Source organism: Trachypithecus francoisi, unplaced genomic scaffold (assembly GCF_009764315.1).
Source record: "Trachypithecus francoisi isolate TF-2019V2 unplaced genomic scaffold, Tfra_2.0 Lachesis_group1, whole genome shotgun sequence".
In the NCBI taxonomy this organism is placed as follows: Eukaryota; Metazoa; Chordata; class Mammalia; order Primates; family Cercopithecidae; genus Trachypithecus; species Trachypithecus francoisi.
In genome coordinates, this window is record NW_022681454.1 from 50,204,022 (window position 1) to 50,228,557 (window position 24,536).

The 24,536-nt window shown below is 37.6% G+C and overlaps 1 protein-coding gene and 1 long non-coding RNA gene across 5 annotated transcripts; one reads left to right on the top strand and one right to left on the bottom strand.

Moving 5' to 3' along the window:
* Positions 1-1,129: 1,129 nt before the first annotated feature.
* Positions 1,130-20,962, bottom strand: THAP9 (THAP domain containing 9). 4 transcript variants are annotated; one of them, XM_033214263.1, is made up of 5 exons: positions 20,774-20,962; positions 16,766-16,961; positions 15,061-15,364; positions 13,763-13,913; positions 1,130-4,419 (listed from the first exon to the last, which is right to left on the bottom strand). In XM_033214263.1, the coding sequence occupies exons 1-5, from the start codon at positions 20,851-20,853 to the stop codon at positions 2,520-2,522; spliced, it is 2,631 nt and encodes an 876-aa protein (XP_033070154.1). In that variant the 5' UTR covers positions 20,854-20,962; the 3' UTR covers positions 1,130-2,519. The 4 variants fall into 4 exon arrangements, with proteins under 4 accessions (XP_033070154.1, XP_033070157.1, XP_033070155.1 ...); XM_033214266.1 differs by having other exon boundaries at positions 16,756-16,961; positions 20,774-20,902; XM_033214264.1 differs by lacking the exon at positions 20,774-20,962 and adding an exon at positions 20,190-20,587.
* Positions 20,695-23,917, top strand: LOC117085386. The gene is made up of 3 exons (XR_004437932.1): positions 20,695-21,312; positions 21,423-21,567; positions 23,844-23,917. It is a non-coding gene; the product is annotated as an uncharacterized LOC117085386 (long non-coding RNA).
* Positions 23,918-24,536: the final 619 nt, after the last annotated feature.

The following is a 24,536-nucleotide window of genomic DNA, read 5'->3' on the forward strand; positions in this document are numbered from 1 at the left end:
TATTGATTTGCATTTTCTGGATAGCTGATGTGAACATATATTCATGTGTTTTATGGCCTTCTGTATATCTCCTTTGGAGAAAAATCTATTCATATTCTTTACCCATTTAAAAATTTTGGTTATTTGTCCTTTTGAGTCATAGGAATTCTTTGTAGATTCTAGATATAACTTTATTAGATAAATGATTTGCAAACATTTTTTTCCATTCAATGGGTTGTCTTTCACTTTCTTGATGGTATCCCTTCAAAGCACAAGTTAATTTTGATGAAGTACAATTATTTTCCTTTGCTGTGCTTTGTCTTAAGAAACCACTACCTGGCCAGGCACGGTGGCTCACACCTGTAATCCCAGCACTTTGGGAGGCCAAGGTGGGTGGATCATGAGGTCAGGAGTTCGATACCAGCCTGGCCAACACAGTGAAATCCCGTCTCTACTAAAAATACAAAAATTAGCCGGGCATGGTGGTGCATGCCTGTAGTCCCAGCTACTCGGGAGGCTGAGGCAGGAGAATCGCTTGAACCTGGGAAGTGGAGGTTGTGGTGACCCAAGATCCCTCCACTGTGCTCCAGTCTGGGCAACAGAGCGAGACTCTGCCTCAAAAAAAAAAAAAAGAAAGAAAGAAAGAAAAAAAGAAACCACCACCTAATCCAAATTTCAAAGTTTAACTCTGTATTTTCTAAAAGTTGTATAGCCTTACCTCTTCTATTCAGGTCTTTGCTTCATTTCAAGTTAATTTTTTTGCATGTGGATAACCATTTCTCCTAGCACTAGTTATTGGGAAGTAGGATAAATTTTTAAAGGGAATGCTTTTCTCTGAAGAAAAAAATGGTCAAGATGCAAAGTAGAAATTATAACCAGACTGCCCTAAATCAAATATGAATGAATAATTTATTTCACTGTAAAGTGTATCATATCAAGTAAATCTGGTATAAGACTCCAAGCCCCTTCACAAGTGCAGGAGCAATTAACTGGGCTAAAAGTAGTGATGAGACTATTCTTATCTTCTTATCTAAGAGAAATCTGTGACCTTCAGATTTTTCAATATTCATTGTCTCTATCGCCCATCTCTTTCCAATTTATCTAGCACTTAAAGTAATGCAAAACACTAAAATACAGACATCTGCACATCAGTCAAATGTAACACCAAAGGGCATTAGATACTACACATATAAATCTTGCTTTACATAAAGATCAGGTACAGAGCTTGGATTTATATAAGCAATAAGTTAAAGTTGGTGATTTACAAACAGGCTTCCTTTAAATAAGATTTATCCTGGTGTATTCAATTCTATTTACAAACAACAAAAAGCACAATATTCAGACTTCTCAGCAATAGGTTCTGTATAAAATGAAGTATAAATTGGTTACACTTCAAAACTTAAGCCTTTGTTTGAGGTAGAATAAACAAACATATCAAAATATACTTTGTAAGGGGAATTTTAATTAATATAATTTTATGTTATCATTAATCTTTTACAATTCTAAGTTTTCATATTAGGATTAACTGTACTTTGCAAACACTCAGTGACAAAAAAGATGTTTTTATAACACAGGTGAATAATTTGCTTGTTTCTTCTATCCATTAAACTATTCTCATTTGTGAAAGCAGAGTTACCTATGTTTTTCTGTTTCTCTTTTCGAATGTGGATGTGAGTGGAGAAAACTGTCCTTAGTATGCTTCCATCTTCAAATTAGGTTCCCCCTGTTTTCTGATGAGCACTGAGCTTTTTCAAGTCAAACTAATAAGTGTCCAGCCTTTTATTCAAAAGTAATATTTCAAAGTTCAGAGATAATGGATAGTGAAAAACACATTAGGTACATTCTTTCCAGACTGCACTCCCCAGCGTGGCTGTAGCACAAGGAAGAATCTCATGGCTCATGTTCTTTACCTTCTGCCTGACGAAGTTTAAGCACTTCTATTTTAGGTATCCTGGGACAAGGGGATTTTTGCAGTATTTGATATTTGCTTGAGCCTAATTTTCAAACTACAATTTAATTTTCATATTTAAGTAAAAGTTATCTTCAAGGTTTTATAGGTATTGTTAATATTTTTAAGAACTGTAATCCAAAGATCTTTTAGAAATGTAGTGTAGTCATAAAAGGAGTCAATGTTCTGATAACTCAGAGTTGTTGTTTTTCTTGTTTTTGAAGCAGATTGAACGAGTTAAAACTGTGTCCAGTAACACTGCTTAGTCTTACAGTAGTAAATTCAAAGACAGTACCTATTGGCCAGTCTGCTCCTACTGACTTACTGCTTTCTACATTTTGGAAAACTCATAAATGCTACAAGCCATACCAAAAGTATAAGCAGATTTTGTGATATGCAGAATTTGAAATTTTAGTAAGTCAGAATTGCAAACTTGTCCACTGTGCAGAATGGTCAATTTATAAAATATGGTAAATTGAACTTTAAAAAATGTTGACCAAGTGTTCTTAATTAAAATGTTAATATATTTTAGGTCTCTCATTTGAATGGATATCCATCGTTACTCAGCAAATGCCTGAATTTACTACTGGTATTAGCAAAACTTGAACCAGTGTTTCCTTGATAAAGTTTTCATATCAGTTTTCTCTGACTGTTTTAAAGGGTTCTGTGCAACATTTTTAGCTCTGATATTTAAGAAACAGATTATTATATCCTTTAGCAACTTGACAAAGTGATTGATGGCACACACTTCTCCATCAAAGAGATGCTTATTCAAATCTACAAAAAGATAAATATGCCCAGAAAGCTCACATAATATTTTCTGTTGAAGATACAATTCCCTTTGTTTAGGAACTAGTTCAAAAATTGCCATTCTTGAATGGGTTCTTACAACTTGCTCACAAATATTTATGACCCGACACAGACCTTCTGAAGGAAAATGCAAACTATTCTTCTTTTTAACAAATAATAGTGACCCAATTTTAGAGGCTTTGAGATCCGATGCATACAGTGCTGTGATGCAGTCCTCACAAGTTAAAAGAGCTGATAACTTGTTTGCAACATAACCAGCGTAACAGATGAGATTTCGCCTATGATCTGACAGGTCTAATAATGCCTCACTTAGTGAACAATTAGACCAGTCTTGACAAATACCCTCTTCGTGAAAGAGAGTCTTTGTAACGCTGACACCATACTGACGTTGAACTGTCCCAAGTGCCAAGTCTTTCCTTCGAGCAATTGAAATGTCAAAGATGCTTACTTTGCTTAGAAAAACTTCATCTTGAAATTTGTATCTGGTCTCCAAATTATGGTAAGCTTTCTGGAATGCCATGCAGGTAGGGCTACAACTTGTTACTAATACCTGCCTAAGCATATTTAGAAATAATTCCAGATGATCGTGACTGAATTTGTAAGTCAGAAGATAAGGAAAAGGCATGACCTTTGGGAAAACATAATTTTGGTAGAGCCATTTTAAGCTCTCAGCATTGAGCAAAAATCCCAGGAATCCTAGTTTTTGCTTACCTTTAATTATTTGATTATTGCTAGTGTCAGATAATGTAACAAAAATAGTCTTGGCTTCAATTAACACGTGGTTTATTTTACTGTAAGTTTCAGGCAACAGAGGCCCTTTAAGTCCCTTTCCATAACAGTTCCTACTGTTAAAGATGTCAAACAGATTGTTAATTAAACGTAAAAAATGGATGGTACCAATACAGTTTTGAAAAGGTGGCAGGTCTAAGGATAGCAAATATTCTAACGCACTGGCTACACTCTCACTAAAGAGTTGGGCGGCACAATTCACTTTCAGTACATGATTTTTCAAATTTGCAAGTGTACTTGGTATTCTTTCCATATTTGATAATTCCTGTTCCTCCAGTGCCACTAACTCCACAAGGTGCTGCCAATGTGCTATGCCATTAATAAACTGAATGCTTTGAAAATTCTGAAATGCATTTCTTATTAATCTTAGCAAGTGGCAAGAGTCAAAGAAGTATGCAATCTGTTGACTAGAAGATGAAGGATGCTGAAATGTACATTTCATGTCGTCTCCATCAATATGTATCCCCAATGCTTTTGCCATCTGAACACTATGTGCTGTGGCATCAGATGTAACAGCCAGAACTGTGATTCCTATGTCACTCAGTTTACCAATAGTCAGACGAAGCAGCTGAGCTTGCAAATATCCAGATGCTCTGTTTACAAAAAAATAACCAAGAGGTGTTCTCCAATGGCCAAAAATACCCACTGCCATTAACAAAACAGTTTCTGAAGCAAGTGGCGTTTCATCAGCATCAAGTTTTCCAAGACCAAAGTCCATAAACCCCTGCAAACTGTGACTGCTAGGATCCCAGTGAAGCTGTTGCTTGAGAGGTATACTTTTTATTAACAATGAACAGTATTGATAGAGCTGATCTCCATTCTCTACTCTTCGTTGAAGAAAAGAAAAAATGTTGCTGTTGAAACCTGGACTGGGTTGGCATTTGGATAACCACCTAGAATATATAAAAAGTGAAAAACAGAAAACTTAAAGAGAAATAAAAAGATAAATGGGAAAATGCCTTAAGCAGTACTAAAGTAGTCTCCTATCCCTGTAGAAATAAAGCCAAGTATATAAGCAGCCAAATTCTATAGACATTTTCAATGGTAAATTCGTTACAATAAAATAGTAAGATAAGAGAAACTTAGAAACACAAAGTAGTATTTTAAGATGCAAATATACAACATATTTTTAATTCCTCATTTATTCTTTAAAAAGTAAACAACTAACCAGTTTGTTCTGATCTTTTTATATTGTAAAACATAAACAAGTCTTACCTGTAAATTCACTGAAATGAGAAAATTGCTGAATGTAAAGGAACCTTTGAGAACATCTAGTACATCTACCTCATTTTACAGATTAGGAAACTGGGACAGAGGGAGAGGTTAAGCGACTTGGCCCATAATGTACTGTTAGTTATGAACGAATGTGAAACCTGGCTTTCCTGATGCCCAGGGGTTTAGTGTGTTTCTCACTCTTTACAGCCTCAAAATTACACCCTTAAAGGCATATAACAAGTGTGCATCTGCACCCCTATACAACCTACCTGTGCTACTGTTCTTTCATAGTATCCCTGCTCTTCTCAGACTGCTAAGTATTTTCTTCCTATTACGGTGTCTATCTTTGGAATTCTTCTTACTTCTGGTTTACTCTAACTTGTTATAGACCAGGAAAGAAAACAGCCACATTTAATAATTGTCTAAAACTAAAGGGATTCTGAGGCAGAGACTAGATGTTCACCTGTAACTAACATATACTTTTGTAACTCAAATGTCTGTTAAGTTAAATTTCTGATTTTCTGGCTATATTCTAAGGCAACCAAGGCTTCTTCCTGGACAGCTGACCTCTACTTAATTGTGAGTTTAATGTTCTTCTCTAAGTATTTTGGGATAGGGCTTTCCAAATATTTTAAGTGTCACCTAGGAGTTTCATAAACAAAATTCACCTTTAGTACATACTATGAACTTTCACATATATGAAATATATATACTACACACACACACACACACACACACACACACACACACACACAGAGTTGACTTTTGAACTAAATGGCATGGGTACACTTATACCTGAATTTTTTTTTCAACCAAATGCATGGAGAGAAAATACAGTATTAACAGGACGCAAAACTTGCATATACAGCCAGCCAACTTTTCATATACATAAGTACTGCAGGACTGTCTACAGGACTTTTGTATGCATGGATTTTGGTATACTGGCACAAGTGGGGGGTGTGCTAGAACCAATCCCCCACATATACCAAGGGATGACTGTAATAGTTTAAATAAATATATATATGTGTGTTTATATATACTTAAATGGCAATTATGACCCACTAATTTCATGACGCATTAATAGGTTTAAAAAACACACTCATAGGCCAGGCATGGTGGCTCATGCCTATAATCTCAGCACTTTGGGAGGCTGAGGCAGGCAGATAACCTGAGGTCAGGAGTTTGAGACCAACCTGGCCAACATGCTTAAACTTCATCTCTACTAAAAATACAAAAATTAGCTGGGCATGGTGGTGCGCACCTGTAATCCCAGCTACTCAGGAGGCTGAGGCAGGAGAAGTGCTTGAACCTGGGAGGTAGAGGTTGCAGTAAGCCAAGATTGCGCCACTGCACTCCAGCCTAGGTGACAGAGCAAAACTGTCTCAAAACAAAACAAAACAAAACAACATACTTACAGGATGGCAAAAGACATACCTTGACTATAAGTAGGTTATAATCTATTCAGAAGACAAAAGTATCTGTTGTTCGTATATTAAAATAGGCAAACCAGAAATAAGGCCACACACTTATGACAATCTGATCTTCTACAAAGCTGACAAAAACAAGCAAAAGGCAAAAGACTCCCTATTCAATAAATGGTGCTGGGGTAACTGGCCAGCCATACGCATCAGACTGAAGCTGGACCCTTACAAGCCACATACAAAAATTAACTCATGATGGATTAAAGACTTACATGTAAAACTCAAAACTATAAAAACCCTGGAAGGCAACTGAGGCAATATCATCCTGGATATAGGAACAGTAAAAGATTTCATGACAAAGACACCAAAGCAATCATAACAAAAGCAAAAATTGACAGGTGGCATCTAATTAAGCTAAAGAGCTTCTGCACAGCAAAAGAAAATGTCAACAGTAAACAGACATCCTACAAAATAGGAGAAAATATTTGCAAACTGTGCATCTGACAAAAGTATAATATCCAGCATCTATAAGGAACTTAAACAAATTTACAAGAGAAAAACAAGCCCATTAAAAAGTGGGCAAAGGATATGAACAGACATTTTTCAAGACATACACGCCACCAACAAGCATATGAAAAAAAGCTTAACATCACCAATCATTAGAGAAATGCAAATCAAAACCACAATGAGACACTATCCCACACCAGTCAGAATGGCTATTATTAAAAAGTCAACAAATAACAGATGCTGGCAAGATTGCAGAGAAATGGGAAAACTTACTTATACACTGTTGTTGGGAGTGTAAATTAATTCAATTATTGTGGAAAGTGATTCCTCAAAGGGTTAAAAGGAGAACTACGATTTGATCCAGCAATCCCATTACTGGTTATATACCCAGAGGAATATAAATTATTCTACCATAAAGACACACACATGCAAATTTTCATCGCAGCACTATTCACAATAGCAAAGACATGGAATCAACCTGAATCTCCATCAATGACACATTGAATAAAGGGAAAGTAGTACATACACACCATGGAATACTATGTAGCCATAAAAAAGAATGAGATCATGTCTTTTGCAGCAACATGGATGGAGCTAAAGGCTATTATCCTCAGCAAACTAACACAGGAACAGAAAACCAAATACTGCATGTTCTCACTTATAAGTGGGAGCTAAACGATGAAAACTTGGCTGGGCACAGTGGCTCACGACTGTAATCGCAGCACTTTGGGAGGCCAAGGGAGGCAGATGACCTGATGTCAGGAGTTTGAGGCCAGCCTGGCCAATATGGTGAAACCCCATCTCTACTAAAAATACACAAATTAGCCAGGTTCAGTGGTGTGTGCCTATAATCCCAGGTACTTGGTAGGCTGAGGCAGGAAAATCACTTGAACCCGAGAGGTGGAGGTTGCAGTGAGCGAAGATCATACCACTACACTCCAGTCTGGGCAACACAGTGAAACTCTGTCTCAAAAAAAAAAAAAAAAAGATAAGAACTTATACTCAAGGAAGAAAACAACAGACACTGGGGTCTACTCGAGGGTGGAGGTTGGGATGAAATAATCTGTACAACAACCCTGTGGCATGAGTTAACCTATGTAACAAAGCTTCACATGTACCCCTGAACCTAAAATTAAAAGATAAAAAAGGAAAAAATAGTAAGACAATGACTAAGCAATATAGCAGTGCTACAGCACACTAGAATGTTGAAAACTCTTTGCAAGTGTGTCACCGAATTTTAATTGTTTAGTTTATTTGTTTTACATTAGGATTCTCAAATGAGCACCAAAGATGCTAACTGTGTTGCATATGTGGTACATATATAACAAAGCACTTAATGTCCCTATGTAATTTTATTTTAAATGGGTGTTAAAAAAACAACCAACTTATGTTCTGCTGAGTTTGATTTTTAAATGGAAATCTCAATGGTATCTGAAAATCTACAGCTACTACAACAATGTCATGAACATGAAGCAGAATGGTATGTGGATTTGTTGATTTATTTTTTAAAGCTTTTACAAGAAAGAGTAGGCATACCCAAACCAAGTTCATGAGTTAGAACGGTAAGGAAGGAAACAATTTCTCCTTTAAATCTCTTTTCTTCTCTGAAAATAAAAAAATTTTCTTCTGATCATAAAAAAAAGACACATTCTTCTTTTTAAAAAAACTAAACACAAAAAGTATAAAGAAGAAAGTAAAAGTTACTGTTAATATCTTTGTGTATACATACCTAGATATAATTTTCAAAATTGTATACTGAAACTATTTTTCACTTAATGGTAAGTAATGTTTCACATATTTTTATGCGCCCTTAAATATCAACCTACAGCAACATTTTAAATGTGTACACAGTATATACCACAGTATAGTTAAATGAAAAATAATTTAACCAACTCTAATCGAAGGACATCTTGATAATATCAAATTTTTAGATAATGGTACAATGTGTATATGTATGCATGTGCACCCATACACATATACATATTTATGTCATTTGTCTAATTCCTAGGAATAACATTCTGAGGTAAACTTACTTATATTTTAATAAGAAATTAAAGACAAAGTTTGGATTTCAGCTGCACATAAGTTGGTGGGTCAGTTTAAAATTCATATTCCCAAATTGTCCTTGCAAAAGTTCAAACCAATTTTCATGTATACGCTCATCAACATGATATTTTAAATTAACAAACCAATATCTAATAACTTAGTTATGGAATGATTATAGGGAGTCACTTGTGCTGCCTAAAATTCTGCCTGGGAAAAATATAGTCCTAGAGATCTACAGTGCTAAGTGTTTTTCTGTTAAGACTTTTAGCTCCTCCCACTGTTGTGACTTTTGATTCTCTCACAGCAGGTAATCTATAGAGGGAGTTGGTTTACTAAATTGCAGTGAATATAAACCAAAAATTAGAAACAGGAAATATAAATAAGGAGCAAATGTGCCAGCATTTTCTATCTATGACCAAGATCACACTAAACGTATCACTATTATAACAAGGAAAGTTGAGGATATTAAGACTTAGTTTCAAAGGATTTGTGAAAATAAATTACCTTAAAAGACCGCAAACACTGAAAATTATAAAAAAACACAGCTTTGGGAAAGTTTTGGACATAAAGAATCCAGGGAGAACTGAAAAAGAATCCAACATCAGTGAACAGAAAATTAGAGAAGTATCTGATGTAGCTAAGACTAGAGAAAGATATATGACAATTAGAAGTTCATGGGGCACCCTATCTAACCAAACCAAGGGTTTTTAAAAAATTTAAGTCTAGTTTGGTCTGTCATCGTCCAATTCTTAACCATCGAATTGTTTCTCCATCATTATGGAGGGAAAGACAACAGTTTTTTTTTTGTTTGTTTGTTTGTTTGTTTTTTTTGAGACGGAGTCTCGCTCTGTCACCCAGGTTGGAGTGCAGTGGCCGGATCTCAGCTCACTGCAAGCTCCGCCTCCCGGGTTTACGCCATTCTCCTGCCTCAGCCTCCCGGGTGGCTGGGACTACAGGCGCCGCCACCTCGCCCGGCTAGTTTTTTGTAGTTTTTAGTAGAGACGGGGTTTCACCGTGTTAGCCAGGATGGTCTCGATCTCCTGACCTCGTGATCCGCCCGTCTCGGCCTCCCAAAGTGCTGGGATTACAGGCTTGAGCCACCGCGCCCGGCCAAGACAACAGTTTTGACCACAAACCTGGTACTGCAATTTTCTAGTTACTTACTTTTCCTGTCGGTGACTGGTCACATATTCTCCTTTCTTTCCAAATCTAATGCCTTCCTCCTCAACTCTCAGTTAATAACTTTATTTCATTGAGAAAACAGAAGCAATGCAATAAAAACTCATTTTCCTGCTGAGTGTGGTGTTGCATGTCTATAGTTCTAGCTACTCCGGGATTGCTTAAGCCCAGAAGTTCAAGGCCAATCTGGGCAACACAGTGAGACCCCATCTTTTCCTTTTTCTTTTTGAGATGGAATCTCACTCTGTCACCCAGGCTGGAGTGCAGTGGTGCGATCTCAGCTCACTGCAAGCTTCGCCTCCCAGGTTCACGTCATTCTCCTGCCTCACAATCCCGAGTATCTGGGACTACAGACGCCCGCCACCATGCCCGGCTAATTTTTTTGTATTTTTTTAGTAGAGACGGGGTTTCACCGTGTTAGCCAGGATGGTCTTGATCTCCTGACCTCGTCATCCGCCCGCCTCAGCCTCCCAAAGTGCTGGAATTACAGGTGTGAGCCACCGCGCCCGGCCAAGAACCCATCTTTTTAAAAGACAAAACTCATTTTCCTATTACCAAATCTGTTAACCTATTGTATCTGTACTTCTGCTTTTCTTCCTGTTTCAGTGGATGAACTGTCCCAAAACGTTAAGGTCACATTTCCTTCCACAGTGGTGTTGGATGTCATCCTCCTGCAATTATCATTTATCTTATATGTCACGAATTTTCTTTTCTCTCTTGGATCATTCCCATAAACATGCAAACACGCTGGAACATCTGCCATCTCAACAAACACCCTCTCCTCAATGCATGTTCCTTTCTACCTACAGACCCATTTCTTTGCTCTCCTTCATAGCAAAACTCCGTGGAAGAGTCCACAATCATTTTCTCTGCTTCTTCAATTTTAGTCTCTCTTAATCCCACTCCAGCCAGGTTTACCTCTCCACCACTCTACTGTAACTGCTTTTGTCATGGTCACCAATGACCTTCATCTTGCAAAATCCAATGGTCAATTCTCTGTCCTCATCTTACCTGATCTCCCAGCAGCATTTGACATAGTGGACTACTCCCTCCTTGAAATACTTTCTACACTTGGCTTCCAGGCCATCACAATCTCCTGGTTTTCCTCCTGCCTCACTGGCCGCTCCTGATCAATAAATATTTATTGAATAAATGAATATTAAATATAATGATTATAAAAATCTAATACTTAAGATAACTGTGTTAAAAACAGATCACTTTTTATATGGGAAAATAAATGGAAATGTATATACCATTAATATTAGAATCTTATATTAATGTAATATAATCTTATATTAATACAAGAAAATAAACGGAAGCTCTATATACCATTAATATAACAGAACACTATATGGCCACTAAAACAAAATTTTATTGGTAGGTAAATAGTTTTTTGTTTTTTTTAACTCGGAGGATATACACAAAACTGCTAATTGTAGTTATCTTGTGGGATTAGGGGAAAGGAAGTACTGTGTTTCTCACTTTCTGGTATTTATGTACTTATATATGGTTTGAATGTTTTATAAGAAACATGTATTACCATCATACTAAACAATATACCTTACTTATATGCAAAGTACCTAAAGAAATGAGCAACTGTTTGAGTACTGGAATTATAAATCTAAATATATATATAATGTTACAGCAAAGGTCACAAAATGCAAAATGACATGAAGAGAGAAAAGATAAATGTGAGCTGGAATTACCAGGAAGATTTAATCTAGGAGCTGATGTAGAACTATGGGAAATGAAGAAAACCATGAAAAAGAAAAGATGAGAAGTTATATGAAATATCTTATATAAACCATAATGAAATATCATTAAGTAACACTTTAAAACCAGTGTAGAAGAGATTAAAAAGGTATATGCTTCTCAACACAAAGAAAAGATAGATGTTCGGATTTATAAATGATGGATATTTTAATTACCCTGATTTGATCATTACAAATTATATAAATGTATCAAAATATCACATGTACCCCCAGAATATGTACAGCTATCAGAAAACAAAAAAACCAAAAAGGTATAGGAGGAGAAATTAACATAGCACCTATAAAACTCTCTTGCTTAGCAAAAAGTGAATATTTATAAATAATATCTAGCCTGAATGGTAAAACCATATTATAAAAGAGTAAAGCCTTATATACAAATGTTCATCTAAATATATGAAAAAACAATTATAACCCCAAAATGGAAACAACAGAAATGTCCAATAGGTGGAGAACGCCAGAGTTAGGTAGGGTAGGACTACCATGTATCATGCAGTTATTAAAACTTGTCTATAAATAGTGCAAAATAACGTTATAGATAAAAGGCATACATAATAAAGTGATAAAAGGCTGGTTGGAAATTTATTTACAAAAGATCATAACTATGTAAACACTAGTAAATCTAAGTGCACACACACACACAGACAGGAAGGAAATACTCTAAGTGTTAACAGTAATTGTTTATATATAATGTATGGGAACAATAAATTTTTCCTCTTCTAAATTTTTTTGGAAGAGCAGCCCACTCTGAAGGTCAATTATTTTTAAATCTTTTATTAGTAGTATTATTGTAATAGTGTGTATAGAGGAAAATCTACAATTTTTAAAAAAGGAATCTGGGCTGGGCACAGTGGCTCATGTCTGTAATCCCAGCACTTTGGGAGGCTGAGGTGGGTGGATCATGAGATCAGGAGTTCGAGATCAGCCTGGCCAACATGATGAAACCCCACCTCTACTAAAAATATAAAAATTAGCTGGGCGTGGTGGTGGACGCCTGCAATCCCAGCTACTCGGGAGGCTGAGGCAGAAGAATGGGTTGAACCTGGGAGGCTGAGACTGCAGTGAGCCAAGATCTTGCACCAGTGCACTCTAGCCTGAGCAACAGAGCAAGACTCCATCTCAGAAAAAAAAAAAGGAATCTGTAAAACTAGGCTGGGCATGGTGACTCATGCCTGTAATCCCAGCACTTTGGGAGGCCAAGGCGGGTAGATCACTTGAGACCAGGGATTTGAGATCAGCCTGGCCAACAAAGCGAAACCCCATCTCTAGTAAAAATATAAAATAGTAGCTGGGTGTGGTGGCACATGCCTGCAATCCCAACTACTCAGTAGGAGGCTGAGGCATGAGAATTGCTTGAACCTGGGAGGCAAGGTTGCAGTGAACTGAGATCGTGCCACTGTGCTGCATGCAACCTGGGTGACAGAGCAAGACTCAGTCTCAAAAATAAAAAAAGGAATCTGTAAAACTAGTGGTAAAAACAGTAAAAATTAAGAATTCAGTATTAAATTTGTAAGACATTACTAAAAAATCATTGTTAACTACTCCACACGAAGAGAATTATATCTATCCATTTTGATCACAAATCCTAAAAAATTATTTATCAAAATCTGTTCCCTGGACAACCTACATTGGCATCAACTGCAGTGCTTATGAAAAATGCAGATTTTTTTGGTGCTTTGCCTAAAGACCAATGGCGATCGATCCAGAACTGTTCTAGATTTTCCAGGATAGTCAGATATTAAACTACTGAAGTATACTGGAATTTCCAGTATTTCAGGATTCAAATTTTATCCACCCAGAGTGTCTGGGAGATGCAAAAAGCTTGTCACACTGTGTATCTTCATTTTGTTAGTGAAAATATTGCTTTTGTGATAAGAGGCAAATACCACCTAGAAGTTTTTAAAAAACAGAAAATGGGAGTCCATTTTTTCATTAGTCCATGTTTTCTTTTTTTTATGGGAGTATGAGTACTAATAGCCTTAATAAGTAAAATGTGATAAAAGAATAATATGGTTTAACATCTAAAGAGTAATTCACATGTAATCAACAAGATGTGGTGACAAGAAAGACACTTTTAAAAAATAAAGTAATTCACTTACGTTCTGAGGATGGAAGAATGAGGCAGCTTAAGAATCTTTCTTACATAATCATAGACTTTGCTACTGCACAAGTAGAGTGTACATGCAAATTGTTTCATTTCTGTGGTGTACTCATCTGTTTCTCTCCAATTATATAACTCCCACTTAAAATCTGTTAAAATAAATTTTTTTATTCTTTGTGACGAATAGTAAAATTTTCAGGTACAGATTACAGCATTTGGATGTCAAAAGCACTGGGCATCAACATTCAAATACAAATATAGATGCATTTTAATTAAGTCTATTCAGAGGTTAATATTCACGTAGGCCCCTTGACCAATTTATTCGGTTCATCTGGAATCATTTCACTAGAGGGAAAAAAAATTTTTCAACTTGAATTATGTTTTACTATTCAGTGGCAGCCTGAGTGGAGAGATTTTTAGAGGAACAGGAAAGAAAATAAAATGAGGATATTTATTTATTTAATTTTGTTCCCTGATTAGTATTTATCTGAGGGTGAAAATTAGATATGAAAAACATTTCTGGGGATAGGGTACTCTTCACAGACCATCTTGCCTAATATCGAGAAAGAAAAAAAAATTCTTTTCCTGGTGGGGATTCCTATTTATGACTTCTAGTCCCCTCTTAGAAAAACAAAAAATATTCTCCTCCTTTGGAGATACCTACTCTTTTCTAAAAACAGGACACGTTTCTCGTTTCCTAGAATGTAATCCAAATCTCTGCTGCTTTCATCAAAGAATAAGTTGGCAATTTTTATTTTGCCCTTTTTCAAATATCTTAGTTCACAAAGAGGACTAGGTAGCCTTTCCGTGGGTTTACAGGTCTACTCTACAGAATATTTTAGAAAAAAATGTGGAGATACACAATTTCCAAGCTCAAAGAAATTCTGTAAACTAGTACAACTCCACTGCAAAAAGACTTTGGTAAAATTATGTAGCAGTTAAAACTGTTTATAATGAATTTGCAGTAGCAAATGGGTAAGAGCTACTATAAAAAGTGAAAAGTGCAGAACAGAAAATGGTATAAACCATATGGTCTCATCTCTGGGTAGTGGGATTACACATTATTTTAATTACTTAAATATTTCTTTGCTTTTCCTATAATAAATGTTACTTTTATAACTGGAAAACCGTAAGATACAAAAGAATTTTGGTGATTTTCTTTCTTCTTGCTTAAGCTGAGACTTTCACTTCCCAACTAAAAGCATGTTTTCATAGGCAAGAACAAAATAAATATTTAAAGGTCTTTCAGAAAAACAGCTATTTTTGTAAATACTACAGGTTACCAGGGGGAAATACCTGAAAACTGAGCTCGTAGCAGACACTCTGTTTCTTCAGAAAGTAGTTTCTCTTCTACAAGTGCATCAATTAATCGTAAACCTTTTCTCTTCTTGATCATCCTGTAGTTCTTTACGGAGATAAGTCTTTTTTTGGACACTTGTAACATTTGTTGCACCTCAGCCAGTTTCTCTGCACCTATCATCAAAGGTGTCTTTAAACTATAGTTATGGTCCTCAGTAGCAACTTCTTGAGAATTATCTGGAAGAGGTTGTTTTAGGATTTTCTGTCTTGCTTTACCTTTAAGATGTACACCTTGAGGAATCTATGACAGACATATAAAATTAAAGTTATTTTAGAAATAATCACACCGAAGAGTATCTGTAAAAATACCCTAGATACAAAGCACTAATCTGGTTGCTGTGGAGAGTTAGTTAGGAAAGAAAAGGTCATAATCTCTGAATGTTTTAATGTATAGTTTATAGGGTACTATAAACAGTTTTTTTTTTTTTTGCACTACACAGAAATATTAATGTGATGTTGAAAGTTTCTGAAATAAAGTAACTAGAGAAAAGTGGTAGTAAACTGGGACGGCTTCATGGAAGTGAGTTTTAAGCAGTTCTTAGAAGGTACAATAACATGGTTAATGAAGGTGACAGAGAAGTTATTTGTGCAAAAAAGAAGGCATAGTGGACAGAGCATGGCTTTGGAATTAAGACTGACCTGGGTTTGAATCTTAGCTCCCTCAATTAGCTGTCACATAAGCTCTACAATCCCTTGTGTCCTCATCTGTAAAATGTGGATAATAATACAAGGTTGTTTTGAGGATACAATATAAGAATTTATGTAGATCTCCTAGTACAATGCCTGGACCATTGTAGCTCTCAATAATGGCAGCCATTATTGAGTTTACACAAAAGTATGAAAGCAGGCAAATTTATCACATATATAGTAAGTATATACGGTTTGAAAAGATAATTCAAGGCAGTTAAAAATGTACAAATCAATTAACAGTAAGCTCTTGGAACTTGGTGAGTTTGAATTTGACACCAACTAAATACTTCCGAATAGGGGAATGAGATAAACCAATACTGAAAGAAGGAGACTCTGATGATTAAGAGGAAAGTAAGGCAAGTGTCAGGATAGAACAGTTAGGTGACTATCACAGACTGTGCAGAAAGTGAAAGCCCATGTGTCAGAGTTGTGGTTAAGGGGTAAAAGGATAAAATAAAAACAGTCATAGGAAACAGAGGAATATCATACCAATACTGGCAACTCACCTATAGAAAGTTTCATTATTTCCCATATACTTCCTGTATCAATGTTAATAATTAGGTATATTTTTGATCAAGATAAATAACATGATTAGGAGGAATCAAAAAACATAGATATTTTCAAAGTACTTTGAAAGCTGTCTCATAATTTTAAAAAGTCTGTATTCTAAGGCTATTTATATCTACCAGTTGATTTTTGCAATTGGTTAGTAACCTTTATATATATCTAGACAAATGATTTGCATTTATATAGTTTTTTAAAAGCTCCAGAACAAATGCTAATATATATAGACTTTTTTTTTTTTAAATTTTCAAAGCATTTAAAATCTATTACTGGATTTAAGACTTGGGATTTTTTTCTGTCTGCAAATTCTAGCTATAATGGGGGCTATCTTGATTTTTAAAGGCTCTGTAAATTTTCATTTTGTTGACTTACACCTACATTTAAGTACCTTGTATAGAGAAACAGAAGGCACAGCTCCTTTTTTCAGCTTTCTTCTTATGCCATATGACTCAAAGTCACTTTCTTGAAAATGTTTGGAACACAGTATAGCACCTGGTCCTGGAATCCAAATCTTTTTGCTTCTGGGGTCCACACGATTAACAGCCCTGATCCATTTTGAGCGCTGTATGGTATCAGTTGGAAATCTATGGCAATCATATTAAAGTTCCATTAACATGAAAACATTATAGTAATACTGCAGTAGTATTTATTATATAAACCCATTTATTATTTTACTGCTTTATAGAAACATAAAGCCGAGTGAATTAAAAGTTTACTTAGTTCGTTTTTCAAAGTTCTTAGATTTTTTTAATCCACAAGTTCAATATCTGATTGTCTGTGTCAATCATAGAGGGGCAATTCTCATATTAAAAATCCTACTGTATTTTGTCTTCACTTCCTACACTTAACAGAATCTGCTGAAATTTAAATGGTTAAAGAATGTATGACTCTTTTCCTTTCCTGTGGTGATTTTAAACTATTTGGTACTCCTCCTTTTAAGAAGTGGAGCCTGGCCGGGCGCAGTGGCTCATGCCTGTAATCCCAGCACTTTGGGAGGCTGAGGCGGAAGGATCAGAGGTCAGGAGTTCAAGACCAGCCTGGACAACATGGTGAAACCCCGTCTCTACTAAACACACAAAAAAATTAGTCGGGCGTGGTGGCGGGTGCCTGTAATCCCAGCTACTGGGGAGGCTGAGGCAGGAGAATCTCTTGAATCCAGAGGTGGAGGTTGCAGTGAGCTGAGATCGCACCATTGCACTCCAGTCTGGGCAACAAGAGTGAAACTCTGTCACAAAAAAAAGGTGGAGCCTAATTCCCCTCCCCGTGAGTGAGTATGGGCTAGAGTTAGTGATTTGCTAAGGAATGGAAATAAGTGACCACAGACTGTCATAAAGGAACAAGTTTTCCTCCTTGCTCCCTGTAGAGAATCATTTGCTCTGGAGTAAGGTATCTGGCATGTTATAAGCAGTCCTGTGGAGAAAACTAGTTTGTGAGCAACTGAGGCCTCCAGTCAAAGGCCATGTTGAGTTAGTTTTTTTGAAAGCAGGTGACTTCAGCCTTCAGATGACTGCAATCTTATGAGATACCATAACATCCAGCTACACTCCTGAATTCCTGACCCTTAGAAATGTGTGAGATAATGTTTATAGTGAATTTTGAGGTAACTTGTTATGCAGCAGTAGAAAACAAGACAAGTATATTTACTATATTCAACTTTTTCATGTTTAAAGGCACTACTTTTTGCTAGTCCTGATTATAAAAATTACTTTGCATTTATTTTTCAATCCAAGCCAAATTATGTTTAGAAACTTGTTGGCTAGGCGTGGTGGCTCACGCCTGTAATCCCAACACTTTGGAAGGCTGAGGCGGGCAGATCACTTGAGGTCAGGAGTTCAAGACCAGCCTGGCCAACATGGTGAAACCCTGTCTCTAATAAAAACACAAAAATTAGCTGGGCATGGTGGCTCGCACCTGTAATCCCAGCTACTAGGGAGGCTGAGGCAGGAGAATCACTTGAATCTGGGAGGCAGAGGTTGCGGTGAGCCAAGATTGCGCCACTCTACACTCCAGCCTGGGCGACAGCAAGACTCCATCTCAAAAAAAAAAAAACAAGAAACTTGTGAAATTAACACAATAAAAACCACAAAACTACTCTTTCTGCCCCCTCTTCTTTGACTTATTTTAGAGACAGATTTACAGGTAACTATGCTTTTTGTGCATCTTAATTTAGACTTTAAGGCACATAGTTACCAGAACTGAGATTGGTGTAAATTTTATTTCTCAGTTAATTGCTACAAAAATATAGCAGTATGGTAAAACATAATTCTGAGATACTCTCTCAATCACCTTGAGAAAGAACACTGACTTGGAAAACCTGTTTTTAAGCTTTATAGCTTTAAAAGGTCAGAACACCGACCTTTTACCAGCTATATGGTATTAGACACATCTCTCAATCTTAGAACTTCCTCACGGGGCTGTAGTAAGAGTGTATGAGGCTACAAATGTATTCAAAATCACTTTGTAAACTGTAAAGTACTATCCAAAGTTTGCGCTTTCCTAGGAACAACTAATTCCATTTCTGGGATTACAATTTTATTGTTCCAGGAAGATGATGATACTTGATCAAGGGAAAATGAACAGGGAATTCTTTTTCCAATAAGGTTGGAGTAAATCTATCTTTTTTCACTGAGTTATTTTTTAACTCATGGAACATATTTGCAAGGGAGCTTTTCCACAGATTTGGTATAGTCTCTTAATGTGCAAGGAACCCTCAAAAGGTGGCTGGTCCAACAACTTCTATTACTAGCATGGTCCTCTGATGCAAAGCTTCCCAACTGGTATGCCGAGTACAGCTGTTGATATTGGCCTGGGACACCTGAGTAGTTACTTCAAGGCAGCCCCAAAGAGTGCTGTAGGTTTGCCCCCAAAGTATTGAACAATTATTTCCTATGCGTAAAATGCTATGAAAAAGGCTGGGGCCGGGCAGGGTGGCTCATGCCTGTAATCCCAGCCCAGAAGTTGGAGACCAACCTGGGCAACACACTGAGACCTCTTCTCTACCAAAAAAAAAAAAAAAAAAAAAATAGCCGGGGTGGTGGCCTGTGCCTGTAGTCTCACGAGGCTGAGGTGGGAGGATCACTTGAGCCTGGGAGATAGAGGCTGCGCTGAGCTGTGATAGTGCCACTGCTCTCCAGCCTGGGCAACAGTGAGACCCTGTCTCCAAAAAAAGAAAAAAAAAAAAGAAGAAAAAGGCTGGGAAATATTGTAGTCTAACCTACATAACTAGTTTTGAGTTCTGGAAAAAATTAAATTGGTAATAATACCATTTTTAAAGCATTTACCTTGTGGTCTACATATGCTATAAAGTCTTATGTTTTGGTTTTACAAAACTCTACAAGGCAGGTTTTTATTCCTCTTACAGAAGAAGAAACCAAGACCCAGAGCTAAGTACAGAGATCAATAAATAATCAATTAAAATTGGAATTCATGTCTCCCTAATTTAAAGCTACCTCTATCACAAGAAAAATCCCAAATCAATTATCCTCTCACATACAGAATGAATTGGTTCACACTGTTAACAATTTAGGTGGAGGAATCAGCCTTATTTAAAACATAAAAAAAAAAAAAAATCAATGAATTTGATACACAGCCTACCATACATAATCCAAACTCCTCAACCTGGCATTTAAATTTTTTAAATGATTTGTCTCTCAGGTACTTTCCCATTCCTCTATATTTGCACTTTCTATCCTTTACATTTTCCCATGCCATTCCTAACTACCCTCTTCCTAACCCCACTTTCCAACCATAAAGTTCTTTTTGATCGTTCCATAAATCTGCTCCTTTTGTCTGTGATGATCTATTTTACCCACTTTTCTACTTGCCGGTACACTCTGAATACTGATTTTAATGACCTATAGCAGTCTGAACCATGGATAAGAGTTCAGATAAGACTGGTCTGAAATTCTTCCCCACTGTCGAGCCAAATGAAACTTCCCTGCCATAAACAAATCCAACCAGAATCGCACCGGCCTTGTAGAGCTCGGCTAATAGCACTTAAGAACTTGCAATGTCTGCCAGTACAGGAGAAAACTGATCTGTACTCGTGCTCAGGAACACGCCACACACTTCAACCGTTGTCCCAAACTGCCTTCTCTTCCGGCCTCCTCACTTTAAATAATAAGACCATTCAATTAATGGAGGACTCCTTTCGCGTAACTCTCGCTAAAGCGGTAGGCGGTGCTAGACCCGGCTACAAAGAGGTAAACACTGAGAGAGGAGAACCTCAATTCTCACAGTGCCCCAATTCCGCTCCCACGCCCCGACGCTGCGCACGTCACGTCGCGTCACATCCACGGCGCGACCCACAGTGCGGCCCGGCCCCGCCCCACGCCGCGCTACGGCCCGCCGGGCCCCGCAGGGAGTTCGAAAGCTACGAGGCTGCTCCCATACGCACTGGTGGAAGGAGAGGCCGCGCTCCCGGCTGAGCACGGTGTCACGGGTGCTGCAGCCCACTGCGGAGCAACTTCGGGTCATCTTCTTGTTACGTGGGTTCGGGGTTCCCGCGACAGCATGAATCACGACCACTTTAGCTCCGCCCGTTGACTGCGGCTACGACCTTTATTTGTCAGGAAAGGCGGGCTTTAGAGGCGCGGGACTTCCACACTTCCTCTCCGAAGGCCCTGCGCCGGTGCCGTAGCCAATCACAGGCCACGTTATGTCGCAGCAGCCAATCGGAAGAGCCTGAGCCTGAAGACGTGCACTTGACCGCTCCTCCTTCCGCGTTGGAGGCCCAATAGTGGGTTTTGCTGCAAGCGGTTCATTTTCCTTCTGTTTTCACCCATTCTGGCACAATCCGGCGCCATCGTCGTTCTTGTGTGACCGAGCCTGAAAATGCGAAGCAGAGAGGCGGGACCAAAATTGAGGCGAATCCAGGAACCTGCCAATGGGTCTCCGGATGCGTTCTCTGAAACTGGAGGATATCGGGAGGAAAGGGTATGGAAAAGAGATAAAACACGGTGCCCCAGGTATGTTGAAGACAGAGTCGGGCCCACAATACATGATTTACTGAGATGCGTGTCGTGTTCTTGCGCTTTATCTTGTAGCTCTCCGATGCGGAGATAATGCGGAAGCTCTTGGCATGGTTGGCTGTAGGTACCTGATACGGGAGGAGCGGGAGTCAAATAGGATACGCCGACTTTTAATTCGAGGAACCCTTTTCTGAAACACTGCCACAATGAAAGACATAAGGTAAGGTTCTTGGGGCTCGTCAGACCACACTGCCCCTATTAGGGGCAGGGGACAAGGGGCAATTAAGTGGTTTTGGTTGGGAGTGAGGTGTTATGGATAGCTTTCAGGAGACAAAGCTTAGAACAATGTCTTAGTTATAAGCCCTTATGTTTGAGGAAGAGATTTCAATTTGCTTAGAACAGGCAGTGTGTTTTTGTCTCTGAGGAGATCCTTAGCATACAGAAAACAAAAGGGTTTGCAACTTTTCCGTTTCTTTGTATAGCACACAAAAATAATTCCAAATATCCAGGCCTAACAAGATTGCTTCTTTTTCCCCTTTGTGTTTACTTTGTCCTAATTACAGCCGAAAAGACACATATTAAGGTATTATTTATTCACACCAGTTTTCCACTAAAATATGTTTATATCTTCTTTGAATGGAATTAATAGCTTTTGGTTATGGTTCCTTAAAAGTCACATGGCCTAAGGATAGTCAAGGAACTTTGGAAAAATTGGTCCCTGGGTGATGTGCAGGGAAAATACTTTTTGGCTGTAAGATGTGTGCAGAGAGTAGGAACTGGATTTAAATACTGTAAGTTGGTTGGGCTGTTAAAGTCTTTTCCTACTCAACCAATTAAGACCTGAATGAGGCTGAATAAAAATACATTGTTTTTAGCTGTCTTTAAGGAAAAAATCAGTTGCCTTGTATTTTTGTAACAGTTTTATTCAGATATAATTTTCATACCATACAACTAACTGGTTTAAACTGTACAATTCAGTGGGTTTTAGGATATGCACAGAATTGTGCAATAGTCACAATCAATATTAGAACATTTTCATCACTCCAAAAAGAAACCTCATTTTTTTTTTTTTTTTTTTGAGGTGGAGTTTCGCTCTGTCGCCCAGGCTGGAGTGCAGTGGCGCGATCTTGGCTCACTGCAAGGTTCCCCTCCCAGGTTCACGCCATTCTCCTGCCTTAGCCTCCCAAGTAGCTGGGAGGACAGGCGCCCGCGACCACACCCGGCTAATTTTTTGTGTTCTTAGTAGAGACAGGTTTTCACCGTGTTAGCCAGGATGGTCTTGATCTCCTGACCTCGTGATCCACCTGCCTCGGCCTCCCAAAGTGCTGGGATTACAGACGTGAGCCACTGCGCCCATCCGAAACCTCATTCTTATTAGCAGTACCTCCAAATATTCCCCCACCCCGCTTCAGCAACCACTAATTTACTTTCTGTGTGCCTATGCCTGCTTCGTACACTTCATGTAAATGGAATTATAAACTAATATATGGTCCTTGTGACTGACTTCTTTCACTTGGAATGTTTTCAGAGTTCATCCATCTTATAGCACGTATCAGTACTTTATTTTTTATTGCTGAATCGTATTTTATGGATGTAGCAGATTTTGTTTATCCGTTCATCAGTTGGAGGGCATTTTTTCCTTTTTTTTTTTTTTTTTTACTGTTAGGAACATTTGTGTACAAGTTTTTGTGTGGACAGTGTTTTCATTTTCCTGATTACACACCTAAGTGAAACTGGTGAGTCATAAGGTAACTGTGTTTAACTTCTTGAGGAACTGCCAGATTATTTTCCCTAGTCGCTGCACCATTTTACATTCTCACCAGCAGTGGATGAGGCTGTCAGTTTCTCCACATTTTTGTGCATGTGAAGCGACTGTCTCATCGTAGTGTTTACCTTTTCTTAAGGACTCAAAAGTTTGCAGATACAGGCCTTCACTTGCCATTTTCTTAAGGTAGAGTTGAAAGTACTGCTGCCAGTTCATCATCTGAAATGAGGGCTGTTTTCTTTCCTGTTTAATTGGATTGCAACTATTTGCCTTTCCTAAAGTTGAAACAGTGTGCTTCCACATTATTCTGACAACATTCGTTTAATTATTATTTTCAAATCAGTTTCTGAAAACTGCTTTTATCAGAACAGATTTACTTAAATGAAGGCAATAGCTGCAAGGGGTTACTGCTCTAGATATTTACTTCTGGATAGGAAATAAGCAATCCTATCTTTACATTTGTTTATAACTTATTTATGCTTTTGTTGTTGTTGTGATTGTTTATTTTATTGTTGACATTGAAGTTCTCAATTTGATCCTTTGGTTATATCGTTGCTTCTTCTAGTAACTTCATATCCAGTGATTAAACCTTTTCACTGCTGTTCACATAATGAACTGTTGTGATTACTGAATACTGAAATGAGGATATGTAAGCTGTATTAAAGGTAGTGTTATTTGCAAAGGCATTGACTATTGCACAAAAAATTTTAAAAGAAAATATCTCTTTTCAGGAATCATGCTCAGAGATGTCAAGAAAAGATACATGGGTCTTGGAAGATAATTACTCAAAATATGCAGGGGAAGGTAGTATATTTTTCTATTTTGAATGTGTTAAGTATTCCTGGAACTATAGCAGTGAGTTGGAAATGGAGGATTGTCCAAGTAAAAAACATTTATAAAGGCTTTGATGAAATCTAATGACCTATTTTATGGTATAGAATCTTATTAATTGTCCACTTAGAAAGAATAATAACAAATTATTTATTGGCCCATTACTATGGGCCACACATTATGCTGAGCTGTTTATTATTTTATTTTATTTTTTTGAGATGGGGTCTCACTCTGTCACCCAGGCTAGAGTGCAGTGGCGCAATCTCAGCTCACTGCGACCTCTGTCTTCCAGGCTCAAGCAATCTTCCCACCTCAGCTTCCTAAGTAGCTGGGACCATAGGCGTGTACCACTACACCTGGCTAATTTTTTTTTGTATTTTTGGTAGAGACAGGGTTTTGCCGTGTTGCCCATGTTGCTAAGCTTTTTATATACAGTATATAGAAAGAGTTGGTTTTCTTAAACAATGTTTATTTCTCATAATAACTATGAAAGCAGATACAGACTTCTTGCTTTCTAGGGTTGGTATCTTGCTTATTGAGCACCTACCCCTTTTGTCTTGCCAAATTTTTCATTGTTTGAGTTCTTTTGTTTC

Bases quoted from the DNA above. Each gene is read 5' to 3' on its own strand.
- THAP9 (XM_033214263.1), bottom strand. From the start codon at position 20,853: ATGACCCGAAGTTGCTCCGCAGTGGGCTGCAGCACCCGTGACACCGTG. The intron at 13,914-15,060 runs GTATTTCCCCCT...TTATTTTAACAG, and splicing joins GCTACGAGCTCAGTTTTCAG to ATTTTAAGTGGGAGTTATAT. The intron at 4,420-13,762 runs GTAAGTGAATTA...TATATATTCTAG, and splicing joins CATTCTTCCATCCTCAGAAC to GTGGTTATCCAAATGCCAAC.